At 30.3% G+C, this 21,918-nt stretch overlaps 4 protein-coding genes across 10 annotated transcripts; 2 read left to right on the top strand and 2 right to left on the bottom strand.

The window, feature by feature from the left end:
- Nucleotides 1-995: 995 nt before the first annotated feature.
- LOC125077148 (28S ribosomal protein S18b, mitochondrial) lies at nt 996-2,462 on the top strand. The gene is made up of 2 exons (XM_047688973.1): nt 996-1,512; nt 2,263-2,462. The coding sequence occupies exons 1-2, from the start codon at nt 1,102-1,104 to the stop codon at nt 2,410-2,412; spliced, it is 561 nt and encodes a 186-aa protein (XP_047544929.1). The 5' UTR covers nt 996-1,101; the 3' UTR covers nt 2,413-2,462.
- A 50-nt stretch (nt 2,463-2,512) lies between these two features.
- Nucleotides 2,513-6,314, bottom strand: LOC125077107 (suppressor APC domain-containing protein 2). 2 transcript variants are annotated; one of them, XM_047688912.1, is made up of 4 exons: nt 6,113-6,314; nt 4,702-5,624; nt 3,026-3,235; nt 2,513-2,674 (listed from the first exon to the last, which is right to left on the bottom strand). In XM_047688912.1, exons 2-4 carry the CDS (start codon nt 5,620-5,622, stop codon nt 2,561-2,563), a joined length of 1,245 nt encoding a protein of 414 aa, XP_047544868.1. In that variant the 5' UTR covers nt 5,623-5,624; nt 6,113-6,314; the 3' UTR covers nt 2,513-2,560. The 2 variants fall into 2 exon arrangements, with proteins under 2 accessions (XP_047544868.1, XP_047544866.1); XM_047688910.1 differs by lacking the exon at nt 6,113-6,314 and having other exon boundaries at nt 4,702-5,955.
- Nucleotides 6,315-7,397: 1,083 nt separating this feature from the next.
- On the top strand, nt 7,398-11,531 carry LOC125076982. 3 transcript variants are annotated; one of them, XM_047688747.1, is made up of 5 exons: nt 7,401-7,901; nt 7,982-8,097; nt 8,581-9,093; nt 10,946-11,203; nt 11,280-11,405. In XM_047688747.1, the coding sequence occupies exons 1-4, from the start codon at nt 7,583-7,585 to the stop codon at nt 11,183-11,185; spliced, it is 1,188 nt and encodes a 395-aa protein (XP_047544703.1). In that variant the 5' UTR covers nt 7,401-7,582; the 3' UTR covers nt 11,186-11,203; nt 11,280-11,405. The 3 variants fall into 3 exon arrangements, with proteins under 3 accessions (XP_047544704.1, XP_047544702.1, XP_047544703.1); XM_047688748.1 differs by lacking the exon at nt 10,946-11,203 and having other exon boundaries at nt 7,398-7,901; nt 11,280-11,531; XM_047688746.1 differs by lacking the exon at nt 11,280-11,405 and having other exon boundaries at nt 7,399-7,901.
- A 2,057-nt stretch (nt 11,532-13,588) lies between these two features.
- On the bottom strand, nt 13,589-21,545 carry LOC125076932 (glycerophosphocholine phosphodiesterase GPCPD1). Of its 4 annotated transcripts, XM_047688674.1 has the most exons (9): nt 21,355-21,545; nt 20,197-21,241; nt 19,303-19,528; nt 18,313-18,522; nt 18,100-18,222; nt 17,881-18,015; nt 15,570-15,716; nt 14,163-14,194; nt 13,589-13,962 (listed from the first exon to the last, which is right to left on the bottom strand). In XM_047688674.1, exons 2-8 carry the CDS (start codon nt 21,201-21,203, stop codon nt 14,165-14,167), a joined length of 1,878 nt encoding a protein of 625 aa, XP_047544630.1. In that variant the 5' UTR covers nt 21,204-21,241; nt 21,355-21,545; the 3' UTR covers nt 13,589-13,962; nt 14,163-14,164. The 4 variants fall into 4 exon arrangements, with proteins under 4 accessions (XP_047544630.1, XP_047544627.1, XP_047544628.1 ...); XM_047688672.1 differs by lacking the exons at nt 13,589-13,962; nt 14,163-14,194 and adding an exon at nt 14,335-15,304 and having other exon boundaries at nt 21,355-21,544; XM_047688673.1 differs by lacking the exons at nt 13,589-13,962; nt 14,163-14,194 and adding an exon at nt 14,335-15,304 and having other exon boundaries at nt 20,197-21,238; nt 21,355-21,544.
- Nucleotides 21,546-21,918: the final 373 nt, after the last annotated feature.

The following is a 21,918-nucleotide window of genomic DNA, read 5'->3' as shown; positions in this document are numbered from 1 at the left end:
ACTAAAAATAATAAAAAATATCCGATTTTCTTCAATTTTATCAACAAAAATAATATTTTTTTCTTATATGAATTGTTGAGACTCTTGCTCAGCGATGAGCGTGGGATATTACTTAAACTTTAATGTCTTTTCATACTGAAATAGAATAAGAGTTAAATATGCTTAATAATACGAAACCAAATCTTGTTATAATAAATAAAGTAACAATATTTACCGAATGTATATTGTTACTTTAATAAAAATTGAGTAAATAAGTCGTAAAGTTTTAGAATACTCTAAAAGTTTTAAAAACTTAGATTTATTATAATGTATTACATTTTAATGCCAAATACTTTTTTAAAATAGCAGATTACTATTACTTTGCTACTTTCTATTTAGTTATATTGTATCGAGTATTAGCGCGTTTCCTTAAATTAAAATTGAGCATCTTAACCGATGATTTCGGGTTCAAACCCAGGCAGGCACCACTGAAATTTCATGTGCTTAATTTGTGTTTATAATTCATCTCGTGCTCGGCGGTGAAGGAAAACATCGCGAGGAAACCTGCATGTGTCTAATTTCAACGAAATTCTGCCACATGTGTATTCCGCCAACCCGCATTGGAGCAGCGTGGTGGAATATGCTCCAAACCTTCTCCTCAAAGGGAGAGGAGGCCTTTATCCCAGCAGTGGGACATTTACGGGCTGCTAATGCTAATGCCTTAAATTTTGCCGTCTAACTCCAACAGCGCCATATAAATTTGAAACATTTTGAGGGACACATTTCATACCAACTTACTTTTTTATTACGTAATAATATATCTCCATACCTCTACTCTGGTAATTTTCATAGCTTAAATAAGATCAATTATCAAAAAAAATAAAATATATATATATAAGTAAAATAAATTCAATTCTTAGTTTAATGGCCTTTAGTTGCGCCGACAGGGCACAGATTATTTCGCCAATGTCACGTAGGAAAAAAAAATTAACATTTCAATTTGACGTTGACAATCATTTTCTAATGAAAATTCTAACAACACATGCTAATTCAATTATTTAACTTTTCCGTAATATATATTACTTTGAATTTTATAAAGCTGAGATATTGTGTGCGTAAAATATGTCGCTTGTAACCAGTGTTCGTATGCTTTTTAAAAGGGTAACGTTGTCAGACATAAGAACTATCAGAAATATTCGATTTTATTCAGATCAGCCCAGTGAATCTGCTGATGATCAACAGAACTCGATTGATCCCTTAAAAGATCGAACAAAATCAGTCCCCGTTGAAACTAGTATAAGATATCTGCAAAGTAGAGCGTACAAACAAACTTACGGAGATAACCCCGTCTGGTTTTTATATAGACGAAATCATAGGGGTGGTGTCGCGCCAAAGCATACGAGAAGATCATGTGTGCGCAATGGAGTCATATCGACGGGCAATCCTTGCCCAATATGTCGAGATGAGTATCTCGTTCTAGAACCTAGAAACACAAAATTACTTGAACAATTTATATCAGAATACACAGGACATGTGAGTAAATTTATATTATTTATTTCTTGAGATAAAGTTGTATCTCAATAACATACACATATACAACAATTTACATATATATATTAATTAACAAAAACTTATGACTGCTTTTTTTTAGTTTTAAAGTCCTAATAGCTTTTTAGGTATCTTAACTAATATTATAAATGTAAATGTTACTCTTACTGTCTGTAACACTTCTATGGCCAAACTACTGCATATAGTAAAATTTGCTAAAAAGCAAGCTTGAACCGCTAAGAAGAGAAAAGGGTATTTTTAGTATAGAATACCTGATAACCAATGCTTAAAAGGCAAATGAAACAATGTGTGACAACTAGTTTCTCTAAAAATGTATTTAATTTTGTTATGTCTCTGCCAAATATTAATAAATATATTATTAGTCTAGCAATTGCATTAAAGAGCCTAATAGTATTGATAGTATAATCATATAGTTATATCCATTGAGTTCCATTATAGTTTTTGCTTTAGACAGTATATATTTTTATTATATTTAGATGTAGTGATGATTGCATGCTATGAAACATTACAAACAATGATGTACACCTTAATATTGTAAGTTAAAAAAATATGACACTATGATCATATTGAAATTATATTTCGAAAATATTGAATAAATATTCTGTTTGAGTTAATTACTAAAAGACATATGTATTGTTTTTTACAAGAATCTTTTAAAAAAAGAATTGTTAGTTCATCAAATAGTATTTAATTAACAATTACAAATCGTTCCAGATATTGGATGCCTTTAAAACTGGACTTTGTCAAAAGAAACATAAAGAACTGTTACTAGCTATTGAAAAAGCTTGGAATCAAGGATATTTAACTTACGATGTACCATTTAGGGAATATGATTATTCTTTGTATAATAAAAATATAAATTAGATATTATTTATAACAAATTAGAATAGTGAAATAAAGTAATACAGAAAGTTTGGTTATTTTTTTATTTATTTATAATATAATTATATTTTATACATGGCACTTAAACCTTCAACATCACAAATTAATAAAAATATTTTAAAAGTAATTGTTATGTAAAGTTATCCAATAATTTTGTTCTATTTCTTTGTAGTAATAGTTCTCTTATCAGCGCAGATTTTTCTCTCTCTAAGACTGATATTCTTTCATTTTTACGGTTGACTTCCTGCAATAAAAGTTATTTCATTTAATTTAGAAATGTAATATATAAGATAACGTTAACTACAATAGCTTTTACTCATTTAATAAAATTATCTTTGATAAAATTAAAGTAAAATAAATTGATAGTGAGCTGAAAGTTAGCCTTTGGTATTTCTGTAAAATGTGACTTTCATGCTTCATTTTGTTTAAAATAAAATAGTTTTAATAAAACCAGTAAGTACATAACCAATAAATCGAACCACCAAAACTTAAAAAATATTTATGAATAATATGGTGAAATATCATTAAATATGACTTTATTGGTGAGATGACCATGGTTTCTATCAATCGTTTTATGATCTAAAACTAATCTGACCTCTGCTAGCATTCGATTTTGAGATCGTAGAACAGCTGCATTATTAGGTGTTGGTAAAGTGTTTAATGATGTTGGCAAAGCAAGATTCATGTGTAATGAGAGTGGTCCGTGGCGCCACCCAGCTGCCAGCGCTCCAAGTTGTCGATTAAGTTCTAAGATTCGCGCACGTAGTAATTCTAAGCGCTCTTGATGTGCTTCATTCCATGGCTCCTTTAACAAGATAAATTAATTATTTTTGATAAAAAAAAATTGTTACAACTAAAAAAAAAAACTACTAATATAAAAATAATATATTCGTATATATATGCTTATGATATTAATTGTACGTGAAAATTAACTGGATTTTAGTTTGAACTACTCAACCGATCATAGTAAAATCTTATATAGATAATTATGTATATTGTAGTTCAGAAAACGATTAAGGTACTTGACCTTAAGCTACTTCACCTGCGGAGCAAGCTTCGGATAGAAACTACTATAATAAGGATATTTACAGATATAATAATGATAGTTTCAGAATCATTAGTAAAAACGTATTTAGTCTCATATTTCTTCCATAGATTCGTATTATTTTAACTTTACTTACTCCCACATTCCAAAGAATATGTGGAATTTGAATAAAGATGACCCTATTGTTACATTATATAAACTTTACCTGAAGATTCCGGATTCAAGCCCGGGCAAGCACCACTGGCTTTTCATTTTCTTTTTGTTTTTATAATTCGTCTCGTGTAAAAAAAGGCTAAGGCCTCAACTCCCTTTTGCGAAAAAGATTTGGAGCTTATCTCAACACGCTGCTACAGAGCAAGTTGGTGTTTACACATGTGACAGAATTTAATTGAAATTAGATATATGGAGGTTTTCTCACGATGTTTTCCTTCACTATTGAGCACGAGATGAATTAGAGACACAAATTAAGAACATGAAAATTCCGTGGTCATGAACCCAGGTAGGGTTCGAATCCGTAATCATCGTTTAGGATGCACGCCTTCTAACTACTATTTCAATAAAAAGAGGGCACGGAACGAGTGTTGGTTCCGAATACAGTTTCAAGAAGGATGTTATGTATGGAGATGCAAAAAATAATTTTTAACCAATAATATTTGAAAATTAAATATTTTACATTAAATAAAATTACTCTTTGTTTCACTCGGTAGTAGGTATGGCATTGTGTAAGCCCTGGATAGGTGGGTGCCCGATTTATAACATATTCTTCATTCATTCATTCATAACAACTTAGTTTCCTAGGCTTCATATTATTTATGTATATAATTAAAATATTAAACATACTTAATTTACATTATTTTCGTAATTTTTAACGCTGTAGATACTAAATGCTAATCCTCAAAATAAATATAATAATTATTAAAAACACATGCAAATAATAGATAAAATGCATATATGTAAAAACTTTTACTTAATTATTTTTAGCTAGAGGTTAATCAGGTACAGGTTTGCTTGTGTAAAATGTAATCATGAGAAATAGGAATGCCAAGTGAATTTGTTCAAAGCTGTTATACATATATATATATATAATTTAACACCGTAGGATTAACCGTCATCTCGCTCGGATAATTCATATCACAAGGGATCAAAACACGTAGAGAAAGTTAAAATTGAAAAAAATAATATAAACTGAGTTATAATATAAAATACGGTATTGATTTATCCATTACCACATATGCGCCCATTCTGCCTGCGTATCGCATTTTGTCTTGCACTTCTGTCAATTGTTTTAAGTACCACTCTCTGGCTTCTTCAACAGCGGTTAATCCCTGTAATAAAACGTCTTTTTCTTGTTCAATTTGCTTCATTTTCTTTAATAAATTATAATCTACACCGTTGTGTAAGGTATGCCGACGAGGCTCTCGTCTTCGGGAGGTTTTTCGTAGATTTGGTTGTGTTCCATTAGCAGATCGGCCATCGCCGAGGCCACGGTCTTGTCCTTCTATTGATCTCGTCATCTCTTCAAAATCTATTTTAGGTTCTCCTATATCATCACTTTCTAAACCCGCCTCTTCTGATTTGTAAATACTTCTCGAAGTTTCTTTTCGTTCCATTGCATTTTTCTCTAGTCTTGGAGGCTTTGGAGGGCCATAAATCTTAAGAGATTGAGAAGTGTCATGCTTAGATACAGTAGTTCCTTTTCCAGTTTGCAATAGCTCTGGTAATGCATTATCCTTGTCTTCAATTAATTGAGGCATGCTAGTAGTTCGATGTGTAGAATTTCCAGTGTTTCTCATTAAATTCCAATTTCTAGTATTGTGTGAATTATCTAGATCAATGATTGGGGCCGATGGAGGTCGATGAATTTGCGTATTCATTTGAGAATTAATTCCAACACTGTCAATACCTTCATTTATTGTATTTATTTTACCAGACGCATTTTGGACTTGGTTTCGTAGCAGACAAATTTTGAGGCCAGTACAAAAACTTTCAAATGTTAATAAACCATCATGAGAAGCAACCTTTTGAAGACTTTCAATAACACCACGGGGAAGGCCTTTAGTACGGTCATCGCGCCATCGATTTTCTATATCTGTTAACTTTACATACCCTGTGTGTTTATCATCCATTATATCGAATAGTGTTCTCATTGCTAAAACAAACTGCTTAGGTAAAGATTCCATGTTTGTATGATCTAAATTTTTCATAATAGTTTGCTATGTCGTGCATAAAATTTGTCCTTCAACTCTAATGAACGGTTACACTTTAACATGTATTTAGAAACGGACCGCAAAAAAAACACATATATTCAATTTTAAGTGCTTATAATATAATGTAATAAAGATTTGAGACTAGCTAGTATGAATTAACTTTTTAACTGATCACATAAAAATTATAAAAAAACAGCCCGATTTAATGAACGGTAGAAAGATTGTGCGATGGGCGAGCGAACCGGCTAGTGGGAGTGATTTTGCGGACTATGCAGGCCAAGAGAACAACGAAACCGGTTAAACAACATTTCGGGCAGGTAGAGGCGATAGTATAGACGAGTGGCTGCTCCAGGTTTTCAAAGTAATTGATAGGATTTTAATTATGTTAAAATTTAAAGTTCTAACTACTTTAATATTATAAAGATATTACCTTTATCAGAAATTTCAAGGAAGGAAAATGAATTCAAATAATGTTTTATTGATTAAATCATTACAAACGGTAACAAGGCACCCGTACTAGGCTTAGACAAAATAATAAAAGTTTATTAAACTATGACATCGAAATATAATTGCTAAACCAGCTATATAATTATAGAATATGTAGTTGTAGTGTGTGTGTTAACGTTATTTTATATACTTATACAGGTCCAAGAAGTATTCGCTTTTTGATAGATGAAAGTGGATCTAGTGATTGCGGTAACATTTTGATTATCGATTCGATTATTAACACTGATTGATCGAATGTATCAATTATCGTTTTTTATGGTTGTATAGAAAGAAAAATAGTTCGAATAATTTTTTTTTGTTATGTTGACGGTTTCTATGCATAATTGATGCAATAAATAATTGTTTGCTACTATGTTAACTTTGATTTCAATTGTGTAGTTTTTATGACAAACAAAATCGTAAAAATAATACACTTGTTTGTCATACCAAGTTTGTATAAGAGTATATACATAAAAATATTAAAAGACATTACATCATAATGTCTGTTTTCAAAATAAAATTAACAACTTATTTATTGTGTTAAATCCGTGTCGCATAAGGTTCAATATCGGAAGCCTAAGAATAATAAATGAAGCTTATTTTACTTCAATATCTATTTATTGTAATAAATTCCGTGAATATTTATTTGATTATTGAATTATCTATGAACGAAATAAAAAACATTAATTTCTGTTCAAATATATAGGTATTTAGAATTATTAAAATTATATTATTTATTAATATTTTAGAGGATATAAAATATTATATAATATGGCTATTCTTGATTTATTAGCATCACTAAGACACAAGGCAAGTGCCATAGAATGTAACTATTTTTAAAAAGCATGACATATATCGTATACAAAAAAGCATTCACGGAAAGATAATGTATGTAAGAAATCGTAAATAAGACAATTAAATAAGATCAGGTAGTCTCATTTTATTTTTATCACATATTTTAATGTTAACTTTTACGCAATTTCCAACACAAAGCCCTAGGATTAGCCTTAGAACTTAGAAGGTAGAATGTAACTGTCAAAAATGAACACGGTCTTGCCATGTAATTAAAAGGACATTTATTTATTTAATAAGATCGTTATAATTATGACTATGCACTTAGCGTTTAATATATTTAACAGTACATTTTTCATTGATAGACCTAATAAAACCATTTCTTTGTGACACATTTTTAATAGAATGATGAATGCAAATATACGTCATTATTTTAGCAGACCTAGCCATTACTTCATTAGTGTCTAATGAATTTAATCGAATGGCAGACTCGTGACTGACATCTGTGACTTGACGTGATAATAACTAAAAAGTACACAATCTGATAATTGATACTACGTTTTCTTACCTATTTTTGTTGTGCTTATTTTTATCCACATATTTTTAACAAAATTTAGTTATAATGAGTAATGCGGAAGAAAAGTCACTTGAAGCTATTGAAACAAATGGTAATTTAAACAAAGATGAAGATAGAAAAAATTGGGTTAAGTTTGATGATGAATCTCCACAACAAAGTGATTTAAAATTAAAATCAAAGGTGTCGGATGAATCAGCCGTTAGTACTATAAGACAAACTACGGCTTCGAATTCTGCTATACCTGCTGTACTTAAAACTGAAACAGTACATGTGAACTTAGATCGCAGCGAAAATAATATCGAACCTCTGTCGCAAAGTGCTGTTATGAAAAATGTTGAATATATCAATGCCCGCCATGGTTTTTGTAAGTCATATCAAATGATATATTATAGTAATCAAATATTCTATACTACCATGTACTATATAAATGTCTTGTATGTGCAGCTAATGGCGACGTTATAGTGACCTTGTTGCCTACTAATACGAAATGGCCCTGGATTACCACAGCAAGATTTCGTCCAGAACTTGTCCCTGAGGAGCTGATGGCTCAGGGCTTAACTGTAAATATAAATATTTCTTTGCTGATTAATTTATATGGAACCAAATATAAATATTAGTTTAAACCTACCTTTATTTTTCCTGCTAATAGAATTTGAATTATTAAATGAATATTACACAAAATTAAATATCTACAATATTAAATATTGTACTTATATTTCAATTAAATTTATTATCTGTTTTACCAAAACATTGAAGTATGATATGAATTATTGATATTATTCTATTATAAATATCTAATAACTTCAAAATTAATTTATTTTAAATTTACCTACGAACATTTTAAGCTTTGTAAAATGTAATAAAATATATTCACCAAGCTTATACATAAATATTATAGCATATTATGAATTATTCCAGTTTTATGTTCACCATTAATGGTGTAACAATTTAATTTTATATGTTTTGCTCTTAAAATTCATAATAACTTAGTTATTATGCACAATTACCATCCAATCACAAAACAGCTTATTATCTTTTTACAGTTGACTGTTGAGGAATATGTTCATGCGATGGAACTGCTTGTGAATGATGCTCGTTTTACAATGTATAATATTTGCTATAAGAGAGTTCTAATTTGTTGGGTTACGATTGCATTTCTCGTGCTCCTAACTTTGCTATTTTCGGGCTTGACTGGTCTGACTTTATTCTCACTCGGAGTTATGTGGCTTGTTCTAAATGCGATGGCCATTTTCCTTTGCATGTGGATAAAGTTAAAACTCTCAAAAGGATTGGAGCAATGTTTAGCAAGTGTTAATAAATTGTTGAATAAGCACAAACTTTTGCTAGCATTAGATGACAGAGGAAAAATATCATGTCATAAAGTAAACTTATGCTACATGTATTTTGATTCGGGGCCGTGCATAGCACATTTACAACAATTTATTGATAGCGAAGAAGGCAAAACTATAATGCAAGGTTGGGAACGAAGATTAGATGTGTCAACTAATGATATTGTCATACAAGGCAGTCAGTCAACAAGATTATCTCGGAAACAGGTAACTTATGATTATAACTTTACAAACATTCTTTTATTTTGCTTAAAATAGTTTATAAATATTATCATAATAAAATCCATGTTAATTTTGTTGAAATTTTAATGTGTTTATAAAAGAATTTTAAAAATAAATTATTGTATTTAATAGTAGTTTTGAAATCACTTGACCATGTATCAAGTTTAATAGATGTACAAATGCTGATGTCTTTTTTAGAAAATATTATTTTCTAAAAAAGGACATCACCATTTTCTGAATTGTTCATTGATAGAAATCATTTAAATCTAAAACCAAAAAAACACCCTTAAACCAAAAACCAGTTGTGGCACAGTGTTCACAGGCAATATTATAAATATTAATCTAAAAATTTAATATTTGTTTTCATTATTAAAACTTGTGCATTTTAAATTTAAAGTATTGTTTCCGCTTTATCACTTTGTTTACATGCCATATCCCTAACATTGCAGTGCTCACGCTTTTTAATTGCATTTACATACATATATATTTGAAAATCATATATTTTATGTATTGTATAATAAAAATACTAATATTTTTTAACCATATAATTTTTTTTTAAATACTAACAGCTTTATATTTAATAATGCTTCGACTTCTTTTACTTTATTAAGGTCACTTAATAAAGTAATTTTTTTTCTAAACTAGGAACAATATATGCATAATAAAATTTTATAATCTGCATTTGGTTATTATTAATAAGAGTAAAATAAATTGTGGTGGTAAATAAACAAGGGCACAATTATAATGTATAATAAAGTTACATATGAATATTCCAACAATTTTCCGAAAGTAATTCCCAAAGTAAAACTATAATAATTATGTTCAAAACACTATAAACTAATCTAACAAGGTTATTATTATTATTATTATTATTTTATGTATACCCTGTACAACTTAGCTTGATCTTTTTGACAGATGTTATTTTTTCTGATCGACATAACTTTGCAATGACGAACATATTATTTTCTTAATTTAATGATTTTAAAAATTGTAAAAATATTTTAAAAAATATATATAATACAAAAGTCCCTAAAGATTCAAGCGTAATTCGAAAACTTTAAGACTTTTTCTATTATATATTATTGCTTCAAAGTAAAATTTAAATAGAAAAAAAATGAAAATAATAGACGCTTGTACAACAACAGGCAGTAACTTGGTGGTACTTGGTGGTAGGGCTTTGTGCAAGCCCGTCTGGGTAGGTACCCACTCATCAGATATTCTACCGCCAAACAACAGTACTCTATATTGTTGTGTTCCGGTTAGAAGGGTGAGTGAGCCAGTGTTATCACAGGCACAAGGGGCATAACGTCTTAGTTCCCAAGGTTGGTGGGGCGCATAGGTGATGTAAGGAATGGGTAATATTTCTTACAGCGCCTTTGTCTATTGGCGGTGGCGACCACTTACTATCAGGTGGTCCATATGCTGGTCCGCCAACCAATGCCATTAAAAAACAACTGTTACAAATATCGATTACAAAATATCATTATTAAAGATCATTGTTAAGTTATTGTAACGAACGGGAGTCCTTTTGGTTGGGTCTCTTTGGCTAGTGGTTGTAGTCTCTTTAGCTGCTAAAGCTCTTTTTAGAAAAATAAGGTAAAAAAAATTTGAATTACGCATCCCATCGTTCCATCGACTGTTATATATGTAATATTTTCTGTTTCACATCTCTAGCCCGTCTGTCAAAAAGATTAAGCTAACTTGAACAGGGCATAGCACTTATTTCATAATAAATCATACTCAATAATTTAATCTAATATTATTTATTAATGTTTGGTATGTAATAGTAGTGGTGTTTGGTGTACGTAATGGGTAAGCAAGGCATATAAATGTGCAGGATATGGCAGAGCAAGTGTTCCTCCGGTATCTTCAGCGGTGGGGCAAAGACTTCTTACGACGACGACTCGATTGGACACTAGACGAGGATGGCGGGAATCCCGCTGCGCCAAGACACTTGGCTAATGCGTTGTGTCCTTGTCAGTATATTGAGGAGATATTGCGGAACAAAGAACCCAAAGATAATCGTGCCTGTTGTCCACCGTGCAACAACTGGCTCAGACGGCGCGGTCTCGATTGACCAAACCGCTTAAGTTCGGCAAGTCAATATTTTTAAATTTATCGTCATAAGATAAGCTCAAATAAATTATAATTTATAAAAAATGTCTATGTAGGAGAGAGGTGCGCTTCTATATTTACGATACGCTGGTCGTTGGGGATCGCATGCAGTTAAAAACAGATTGAATCTCAGCAGTGCTGTGCCCGGACGCCACGGCGAAAAATTCATCTGCCCTTGTCAGTTCATAGAAGAACACTTAAAAACGAAGCCACCTGGAGGATTAGCTAAGTTTTTCACTTTACCTACTCAAAGTATTCAGTTATACTGAAAAATATTATAAAAATAGTAATGTGTCCGTCCATTTTGAATTTATAGTAGTATAATAAAAATTGTATAATATTTAATTAACTAGATATTTAAATTATTTTTAACAGTTTTTAAGTAATGTTTAAATGTACTTATACATTTATGTAACATTATTGTCCATATTATTCTTTATTACATAGGTATACATTTTATTTATAAATATATTTACCTAATGCAGTTACTTAACTAAGATTTAACAGTTTTGTCTAGAAGATGATATTTAGCCGTAATATGGGATCAATTAATTTACAAACATTCAAAACTCCACATATTTTTGTTTGTAAAAGTTAGAATAATTTTATTTATAAATTAACCAATTCATAAAATAATACATATCAAAATAGCAAGACTACATAATGTAATTGGTAGATATTTTATAAACAAAGTCATAAAACAAAAACTGTAATTGTGTACTAACTCATAAAAATATTTTAGTCTAACATAAAATGTTATTATGTACTTTTTATTACTTACTATATTATATATATTACTTGTATTTTAAGTTGACTAAAAATTTTATATTAAGACTAACCTGTAAAAGTGATGTTACTGTACTTAATGGATATGTAAGGCTCACATGTTTATATATTCGCTTAAATCTATACAGAAAAAAGTAGGGCTTTTTACCTATGTACCATTTTTTAACTTTTTACCATGTTAGATACATATTGAAACACAAGACAGGTGATTATTTCAAAATTGCTTGGCTTTTATATACTATAATATAAATTAGTAGGCAATTATTTCATCCAAAGCCTACTTACTATCATACATTTAATTTTAAGTGAAAGGAATTTGAGCTATGAAAAAAGTAAATCAAATAAAGGAATTTATTAAATTTTTATAAAATTAACATAGTTTCTACCTATAAAGTTGTAATCATTGTGGCAACAGACACACTTATTTTTCATAAAATTGCTGAATACTTTAGTTCGACTCCAAAAAAAATAAGCCAAATATTAATTGGTACAAGCAATCAGCATAATAGCTCAAAAATTTAATATAACTTAATATAGAAATTGGTCTGCTCAAATCACTAAAGTTTATTGTGTGCCAAATTCCTATCATTGATAAGAAGCATCATTAATCTTGTTTTCTTTTTCCTACTCTATTTTTTTAATATAGTGAAATTATTTTTATTTACTTGATGATAATGCACATTATAATATTGTGAGAGCACATGTATAACTGTTATCAATGAAGTGTTCATTTAATATCAAAATTACTTTTTTTGTAAATATTGCATTATAAACTATATTATACTTATGGTATTATATACATAACAAGTATGAATATATTAAATGGAAACAAAGTCTGCTATGGAAATCCACTTTGCATGTTTAGAGTGATTTCATTATTGTGGATTTTATATTTAATTATAAAAAGGAAATTGTTATTTCACATATTATGTGGATTTATCGGTACCATATTCACAATAAGTCCTGAAACATAAAATCCAAAGTAATGGGTATAAAAATAAAACAACATACTAATTAATAATATTATTGTATAATCTCTACTTCATATATTTTGTAATTTTAACATGATATATAGTTAAAAGTAAAGCCGATTGTCATCCTTTGTTATATATTTTGTGCAATGTGTAGTCATTGTACCTAAAATTATTATTGCTCTTGGTTTTTCTTACAAGTACCTAAAAGAGACAAATAATAACAAACTAAGTATTTAAAATCAAACTAGTCGTCTTGAGCACAAAAACTGTATATACACATACATACAGGTAATTATTTAAATTCAGATATATTTATTTAAATTTTATGGTATCATTACATTCTTATTATTTACTACTATGTAATTCTGTTTAATTAAACATAAATTTATAGATAGGGTTGGAATTCGAAAATAGGTAGGGATTTAAAATCTAAGCCAAAGCTCAATATTGTTTAACATCTGTTGATATTTGAAAGAAATAAGTAGCAATAATTTTGCGCACAATCATTTTAGGGATGTATCACATTTTTTAAAATATTTTTTTTATGTTATACTTATTGCAATGGAATCGAAATTGTGATCTAAAATATGTGTATAGCAGGTTTTAAAATTGCAAGTAATTTTATAAAAGGTAGCTAGTTGTTGTGATTAAAGATAACATTCCGTCCTTTACAAAATTTATTTATGCATATAATATTTAGTCATTAATAATATATTCTTTATACACATTTTTGTTATTTAATAAATATATGAAATCTACTCAACTTGTTTTAATAAAATGTAATGTACTAATTGAAGAGAACTATTAGCTCTTTAATCTAACAATTTATTGCAAGTCATAACGTCTATCAGCGAGGCTTATTTTGCAAAAAAATTGCAACCCCAATTTTTAGTTAAACAATATCTGTACGACCTGAATACAAAATATGTTTTTATTACGACAAAGGATGTGATATAGCTTCAATACTGTTTCGGATATCCTGAAAAAATGAAAAAGTATTATAAACGTAAGTATTTTCATTTTTACTTTTTAATGAAAAATGTATATGTAGAAAAATAAAATAAAGCAAAATTGTTGAGCATGCTATCTGCTTAATAATAATAATAAAAGTCATTTAAAGTTCCCAAAACCCAATTATGAAGAAAGAAAGAAATCAAAATGTTTAAATATAATAAGTACCTTTACTCTGCTACAGTTGGAACAGCTATATCCTTTAGCACAGACATGTTCAGTCAAAATAAAAAAATATAGTTAGATGTGATCAAATATTTATTTATAGTTGTATATGTTTATATAATACACATGTAAAAAATATACGATTTATATAACATTAATTTATCTTTTATTGTATCACAGACTAAAATATTACAAAACAATTATGTTTTTTTTTTTTTAATAAAAAACTATATTTTGTTCTAATAAGATGTAAAATGAATGTTCTATGCGCATAAACTTAAGATACTTCAATTTTTATATAATACATGAAATAGTAAATAACTAAAATTATTTAATACCTAATAAATTCGACTAATCTGGTTATACAAAATTATCAATTAAAAAAATAGGCTGAGAGAACATTCCATAAGAGAGAATATAACTGGTATTCCTCGTGTGTTGCCGTAGACCATTATAAAATACCAATGTGATTGAAATAATGCTATGATTTTTTATTTTTACCAGAAACATACTCCTCATACCAATTATTTATTTATAAAAAAATACAATATGTATAATACATTGATTGATTTAATACTTTAAAATTGACCTACGTACATACACTTAAAAAAATGTTTTTTGTAGTTACAAAAATAATAAAATATAGTGATTGGCGTACAAAATGTGATAATGTGGCAAGCCTCGCTAGGGAAATTAATAAATAATGCATTGTGCAAATCATCTAGTGACTACATGGAAATAAATTTGTACACTCGTATCTACTCGTCCTTCCGCGATTTTTTCGGGGAACCTTTAGATTTATCGACATCGCAAGTCGCGAAGAGGCCTCTAAACGAGTTCCGCTGCTCCTTAACCTGGGACTCCTTATCGATACTCCTGATGAGATCGCGGTTGCGTTTAAGGTTTTTGTCGGCCGGGTCGTCTCGTATGTCGATAGAGGAGGCGAGCGACTCGAGCGAGGTGACGGTGGAGCGCGCCGCCAGCTCGCGGCGCTGCGACAGGTCGAGGAAGCGGCGCGCGCCCGAGTCGCCCGCGCTCGCCGCCGACGCCGACGCCGAGCTGTCGCTGCGCGGGGACGCCTCCAGCGCCGCCAGCCCGATGAGCTCCCGCTGCGACTCGCGCGCCTCCACCAGGAATATGCTCTCCTGTGCGGACGCGGCACGCGTTCAGTAGGCAGAGATACGATTGTGTCGAGGCACCGAGGTGTCATGTACGTGACCTTGTACTGCACGTCTCGTTTGTGATATGTGCGACATGCGTGGCTAAATGTTCGATTCTCATCGAAATACTATATAAATAATATAGCCAAAAATAAAACAAAACGCTATTGTGAAGCAGAATGATAAAACAGAGCTAAATTCTACAATTAATTATGTATTTTTTGATATATTCAAAGAAATACAAAATTACCTTGACTTCTTTAGTTGTATACTTGTCGAGCTTGTCATATATCACGGCATGCAAGCCCATCTCCTTGAGCTTTTTTATAGTATTCTTATCATTATTGTCATCTCCCCAGCAAAATATGACCAAGCCGACGTCTGTTGCTAGTTTCACCTGCAATAAAAAAATTGTTATGTGAAGTTGCTGTAAGTCAAATGTAGCTTTAAAGTTTTACTTGGTGGTAGGACTTTATGCAAGCCCATCTGGGTAGGTACCACTCACTCATCAGATATTCTACCGCTAAATAAAAGTACTCTGTATTGTTGTGTTCCGGTTAGAAGGGTGAGTGAGCCAGTGTAATCACAGGCACAAGGAACATAACATCTTAGTTCCCAGGGTTGGTGGCGCATAGGTGATGTAAGGAATGGTCTTACAGCGCCTTTGTCTATGGGCGGTGGTGACCACTTACCATCAGGTGGCCCATATGCTCGTCCGCCAACCAATGCCATAAAAATGGCCTTTGTCGTTGCCTCGTAAGCTGATTTTGTATTTGGTAGCTATTTGGGAGCTTTTATATTAAGAATATAATATATTAGTAAAAAGTAGAAAAATGGTCTATGGGTATATTGGACTCTGTAGTAATAATCAGTTTATAGTGTAAAGAGTATCTAAACAAGACTAAATATAGATAATTATGAAAAAAATCTATAACAATATTCAATATATAACAATACAAAAATAACAAATGTTCGAAACATGGAAATTCTTATATTGTGTTTCTTAAATTTTCCATATTGCTTATAATGGTCGAATGGCCATGGTTAGCACGTATTTTCCTTAGGCATGGGCGAAATCCAATTTTTGTGATATCGGTTGTGTAACGGATATTTGGATTCAATATCGGTATTGACATCCGATATCAGATGTCACCCATCTTTGTTTAACTTTACATTGTACAGTTTGTGAGAAAGAGATGAAACGAATGTGATATCGAAATCGGTTTAACATTCTCTTCTTCTCTTTCTCCCATGTGGGTTATCGTAAATTTAAAGAAAGATAGGGCGAATATTTCATGAGTTTAATGTTATCTTACTTTGGATGCTTTGACGTATCAGAACGATATTCGTAGTTTTTTAGATGCGGTGAAAACGGTTACCCATCAACATCAAATCGGTTACAGCGGATATTCCGACGATATCCGATTTTAGATTCGTTTCGATATATCGGACACATGCCTAATTTTTCTCTTGAATGTTTGTTATCGTGTCAATAATATTGATGGCAATATATGATAGCCTTTATTAAACACTGTTTACATTATCTTTATCCTATTCATTGCGAATTGCGATATCATAAACCATAATATGAGATAACTGAAATATATTTTATTTTTATTAACTTCGATAAAAAATATTACATGTTTACAAGTTTCGTAGGTCACTTTATTATCGGAACTCTTTTATTAATGCAAAAATCTGACAAGAATTTTTGCATGTAGGCATATTTATCGTTTATTTATTAAAAAAAAAACAAACAATAAAAAAATATTTATGCTACGTTACTCTTCAATTAATGAGTTAATTTACCTCTTACGCCCATTTTCGTCGCAATATCATTAGTCTTTAAAAGCGATTTAATATTACATTGTAATAAATGTTTATTTAGGAAAGTCAAAGTGACTTTTAACCGATGATAATGAAGTTCAAACACCCGCAAGCGTTTATAATTTATCTCGTACTTAGGGCTAATGAGAAACGAGAGAAAACCTGCTGGTGTCGAATGAAAATCTACTACATGTGTATTAACCCACATCGGATAAGCGTGTTGGAATAAGCTCCAAAAGTTTTCTTAAAAGGAGAAGAGACAATGGCACATTTGGAGGCGACATTTCACTAACTTCAAGAAGTTCATAAAGTAGCATGATATCAAATTAATTAATATTCAATACCGAATAAAAAAAAATTACCGTCTAAAAAGATAATAATTCCTGTATAGTTTTACAAATTAATGTAATGAATTTTATTATATAATTTATAATAAATTTCTTACCTTAATGACGTAATATAATTATCGCACTATCAGTAACAAATTAGTGACATCTTTTATCAGTTCAATGTTCGTTGTAATAAATTAGTCTAGAGTGGTGTAATGTTTTAATTTTAATACTAGTTTGCTATAACGAGATTTGTATACAAAAATACACATACAAGCGAACTTTTCAAAACGAGTAAAAAAAATAATTGATAAGAACTAATCGACACTTACAATAATTACTCGTAATAATTGTAAAACAAACTAAAAAAGAAAACAGATGAAGTTTGAAATGACTTAGGTGTACCTGGGTAGGATCTCGGAGTAAGTCCTCAGTGTGGACAACAATGCCCAAAATATCGGAACTAATAGCGTTTTGGACAGCCGCTGGTATTGTCAAGCATCTCGGATCACGGTATGGTTGATACTTTTCAGAAACTCCCTGAAAAATTATCAATTATTTATAATAACTATTTTTCAGAAAGAAAAAAAATAATAATCATTGTTATTAATATAACACACATACCACGGTTAAAAACATGACAGGATACTTGTTTTGTTTGTTACGGACCATAGTGCATATATCGGGGTTGAAACAGGAGAGAACAATGCGACGCTCACCAGCATGTTTCAAAACGACTTCTAGAACCTGTTAAGAAAAATATACTAACATGAAATAAAAAAACATTAGAGAAAAATAATGCAATGCCTCAGTATGGTATTAAAGGTTAATGAATACCTTATCAACGTATGTATTCATGTCAAAAGGATTATTTAGTTCAAAGGTGCCATCACTCAACTCCATAGTCCATTTAAGTTCGATATTGAAACCAACATGTTCATCTAGTTTCTTGAGTGCATCTTCAAGTGTTGGAAAAGGTTGATGTTCCTCTAAGTCGTCGTCAAAAAACAATGTTTCATGGTTACGACCTTCAACTAAATGGTACACCTGGAAAGATAAAGAGGCGGTTAAAGATATGAACGTTTTACTTGTACTGAATGTGTATAGAGCCTTATATTTTTTATTATGCCACATTTAGATCTTGTTACATTAGAAAAATAAATAGTTTTAATAAAATATACACGCAGTTTCACTATAAGTTCAAATTATAATTTTAGGCACATGTATAATTAACAGATTGGAAACGAACAATAGTGTGAAAAGTGGAAGCATTGATTCTGCAATAATAGAAGACACAGCACCAGTTAGGCTTAGGCTACTCTTATTGGTCACTGGCCTTTTGTCATATACGGAGGATATAGCCTGTGATTCGTAAATTATATTTAAATGTAAAACTAATACATTAAGGGTAAAATATTATTAAAATTTATTCAACTTAAAGAGCCTTAACAAAATAATACTGTAACTAAAATATGAAATAATTAAATTAAATAATATATAATTTACTGACAAACAAATACAAAATAATTTATGAATTTCAAGAATAAACATGTTATATAATAACATGTTTGAATCATTTTTAAAGATTCAAAGATATAATTATTCCTGTTGTTTAAATATGACTAGCGAAGCTTACATAGATTACTTATAATAAAATAAAAATCCTATTAACTTAGTGGAATTTATATTATAATATGACTGATATGTTAAAAAATAATAATAATATAAAGAAAAGACCTTGGTTGCAAGCATTTATATTATTAATGAAGAAACTTTATGGCGATTCAATGAAAAATGTAGACTTGAGAAATAGTTTTGTCGCGATACCTTAAGTTTCTGTAGATGCTCCAAGGTCAAGTCTTTGACTGGCAATTCTAGCATTTCTGTGAAGTCAACTTCTTTTTTTCTTTTCATTGAAATACAGACATGAAAATCATGATAAATTACTGGTATCATGTCTTTACTGAGTTGCACATCAAATTCCAGCATATCTGCCCCGCTGGCAGCTGCCTTTTTAAGGGAAGCTATTGTGTTTTCACGAATTGCATTTCCCCTGAAATATTTAAACATTTTGGAGAACAAAACAAGTAGGCCCTACCAACAAACAAGAGACTATTTTAACCATTACTGCGCAACCCATCTTCACATTTGGGTACATTTGGTAAATTAATCTGTGAGTTTTATTTATTATTATAATGGAATAACTATAATCTTGAAACAAGTCAAGTAATTTTTCTGCCTGTCGTAATTAATACTACATCTTACAGCAATTCCTAACTTTTTTCATGAACCTGATCTTTCAAAGATCTTCAATATCTCTCGCATTAGGCTTTGTTGCAAAGTATTATAATTTGATTAAAGGAGTGCAGGAAATTGAGCCTGTGGAACATTATAGAACAATTATCATAATTTAGCCCTTTTCCTTCTGGCTTATGATAAACTATGCAGTAGTTTGTTACAATAAGGATTACAATTTATATAAAAATAAAATGATTTGAACATGCTACAAACATAAAGCTTCTTATTATTGATAGCTGTGTCTATTTAGTCTCTATTACAAGTCATATTGGCAAAATATTATTTTGTATTCAAAAAGTATAGATATTTGTTAGATAAACAAAATAAACAAGAAAGATTACCTTGTATTTATTGTAATTTCTAGTTAAAAAAAAGGTTAATTCATAAATTTTAAGAATATATAATATATATTAATTTACTTACTCTTTTGTTTTAAAACTTGCTCCTAATCCCCTGTGGCCAACTTCTAGACCAGTCCAAGATGGATCCCAGTGCTTCGCATAAGTTGTTTCCATATTACAGAGGCTATCCTCCATAGGAGATACAATCAGATATTCAAACTGTATTGTACCAAGGGGTCGATGCTTAACATTACAGGTAACTGGTAACTCCAATGAGCCTTCTGAAGGCTTGAACATGTTAGGTAAAACATATGTATATCCTATATGACATGGAGGTTCTTCAACAGAAGCACGAGTGCTATAGGAATAGAAATCTATGAGGTAAGCAAGACTTTTAGGGTTTGGTGCTAAGACATTGACTATCATGATATCATTTGGCTTATATTCTCGACCAAATTGTTCTTGAGGCTGAAGATTACAAATAGCTGGGTCATTATCAAGGGTTGCTATTTCAACAAATACACCTACAGGAATTTCTACATCTGCTGTATCTGTACTAAGAGATGAATCCTCTATTTGAGGCTCAGCACCAAACGATAACTTAACAGGAGTTACCTTTATATTTATTAGTCTACCAACAAAACGACTTTTTAGTTTCAAAGGATTGTTATTAAATTTGAACTGGACTAAGCTTTGGGATGTCAGCCATCCCCTACAGATATTTTGTTTCCCACCATATTCACCAAAGGTGTCAGTAACTGGATGAAGCATATTTTCTTTGATAACTCTAGGTTGAATGTTAGCTTCCCATCGGCGGACTATTATATCTTTGGTTTCTTCATTAATAATACATATGGCATAGCGATAGAATACATCACAAGTATTAGGAATTATTATTGTTTTAGTCCATATATCTGTGTCTTCTACATGGTTAAGCAGCACGACTTTTTTATAATCCCATTCTCCAAGTTCAGCAATATTTCCTGCCATAACCACCTTCTCCTTAGATCCTATGTTGGATACAGATACAGTAAATGTCCATTCTTGAGATAATATTTCGGACTTTTCAGGCTTGATTTTTTCAGACATTGTTCGTATCAATTTAATTTTTTTCTTCTTACGATCTTCTAAAAAAAACCAACGTTGCATAATCAAGATTTTGAATGATATTGAAAGAAATATTTTTTTTTGTAAAAATATAAAAATAACATTATATCAAGGTAAATAAATATTAACAGACATTGTTATGAGCTGTAAGCCCCAAAGCCAGCCAACACTGATTAAATTGTCACTTCGTATTGAAATTTAAACTAAAAACAGACGCTAATCACTAAACTACCAGCATTTTGCTTAAATCGTTATCAATACGTATTTATTATACAATCTCTTTTGTCTTTGTGTAATAAAAAAAATATGATGCTCTAATCACTTGAGACACCTGTCAATTCAATTGTCACCAATGATCAGTGTCGCCAATAAATAAAATATATAAAAATAAATGATACATATTATACTATACCGGCTATTCCAATTGAAGAAGAAATGAAGATAAACAAATCCTTAATTTACATACTCTGCGATTTTTTAATAACTCTGCTATATTGTACACTACTAAAAATTTTTTATTAATATATATTTGTTTACCACGCTAATCCACAACTTATATCCACTATTTAACTTCCAAAGTTCCGATAGCTTCGTCGCAAATCCATAATGAAGTTCTAACTAACACTTTCGACATATCTTGACAAGTATTATATAATGTACAGTTTGACAAACATATTTTAAAAGTATTACAGCAATT

Source organism: Vanessa atalanta, chromosome 3, assembly GCF_905147765.1.
Source record: "Vanessa atalanta chromosome 3, ilVanAtal1.2, whole genome shotgun sequence".
Taxonomy (NCBI): Eukaryota; Metazoa; Arthropoda; class Insecta; order Lepidoptera; family Nymphalidae; genus Vanessa; species Vanessa atalanta.
This window is presented reverse-complemented; position numbering and strand designations above follow the sequence as displayed.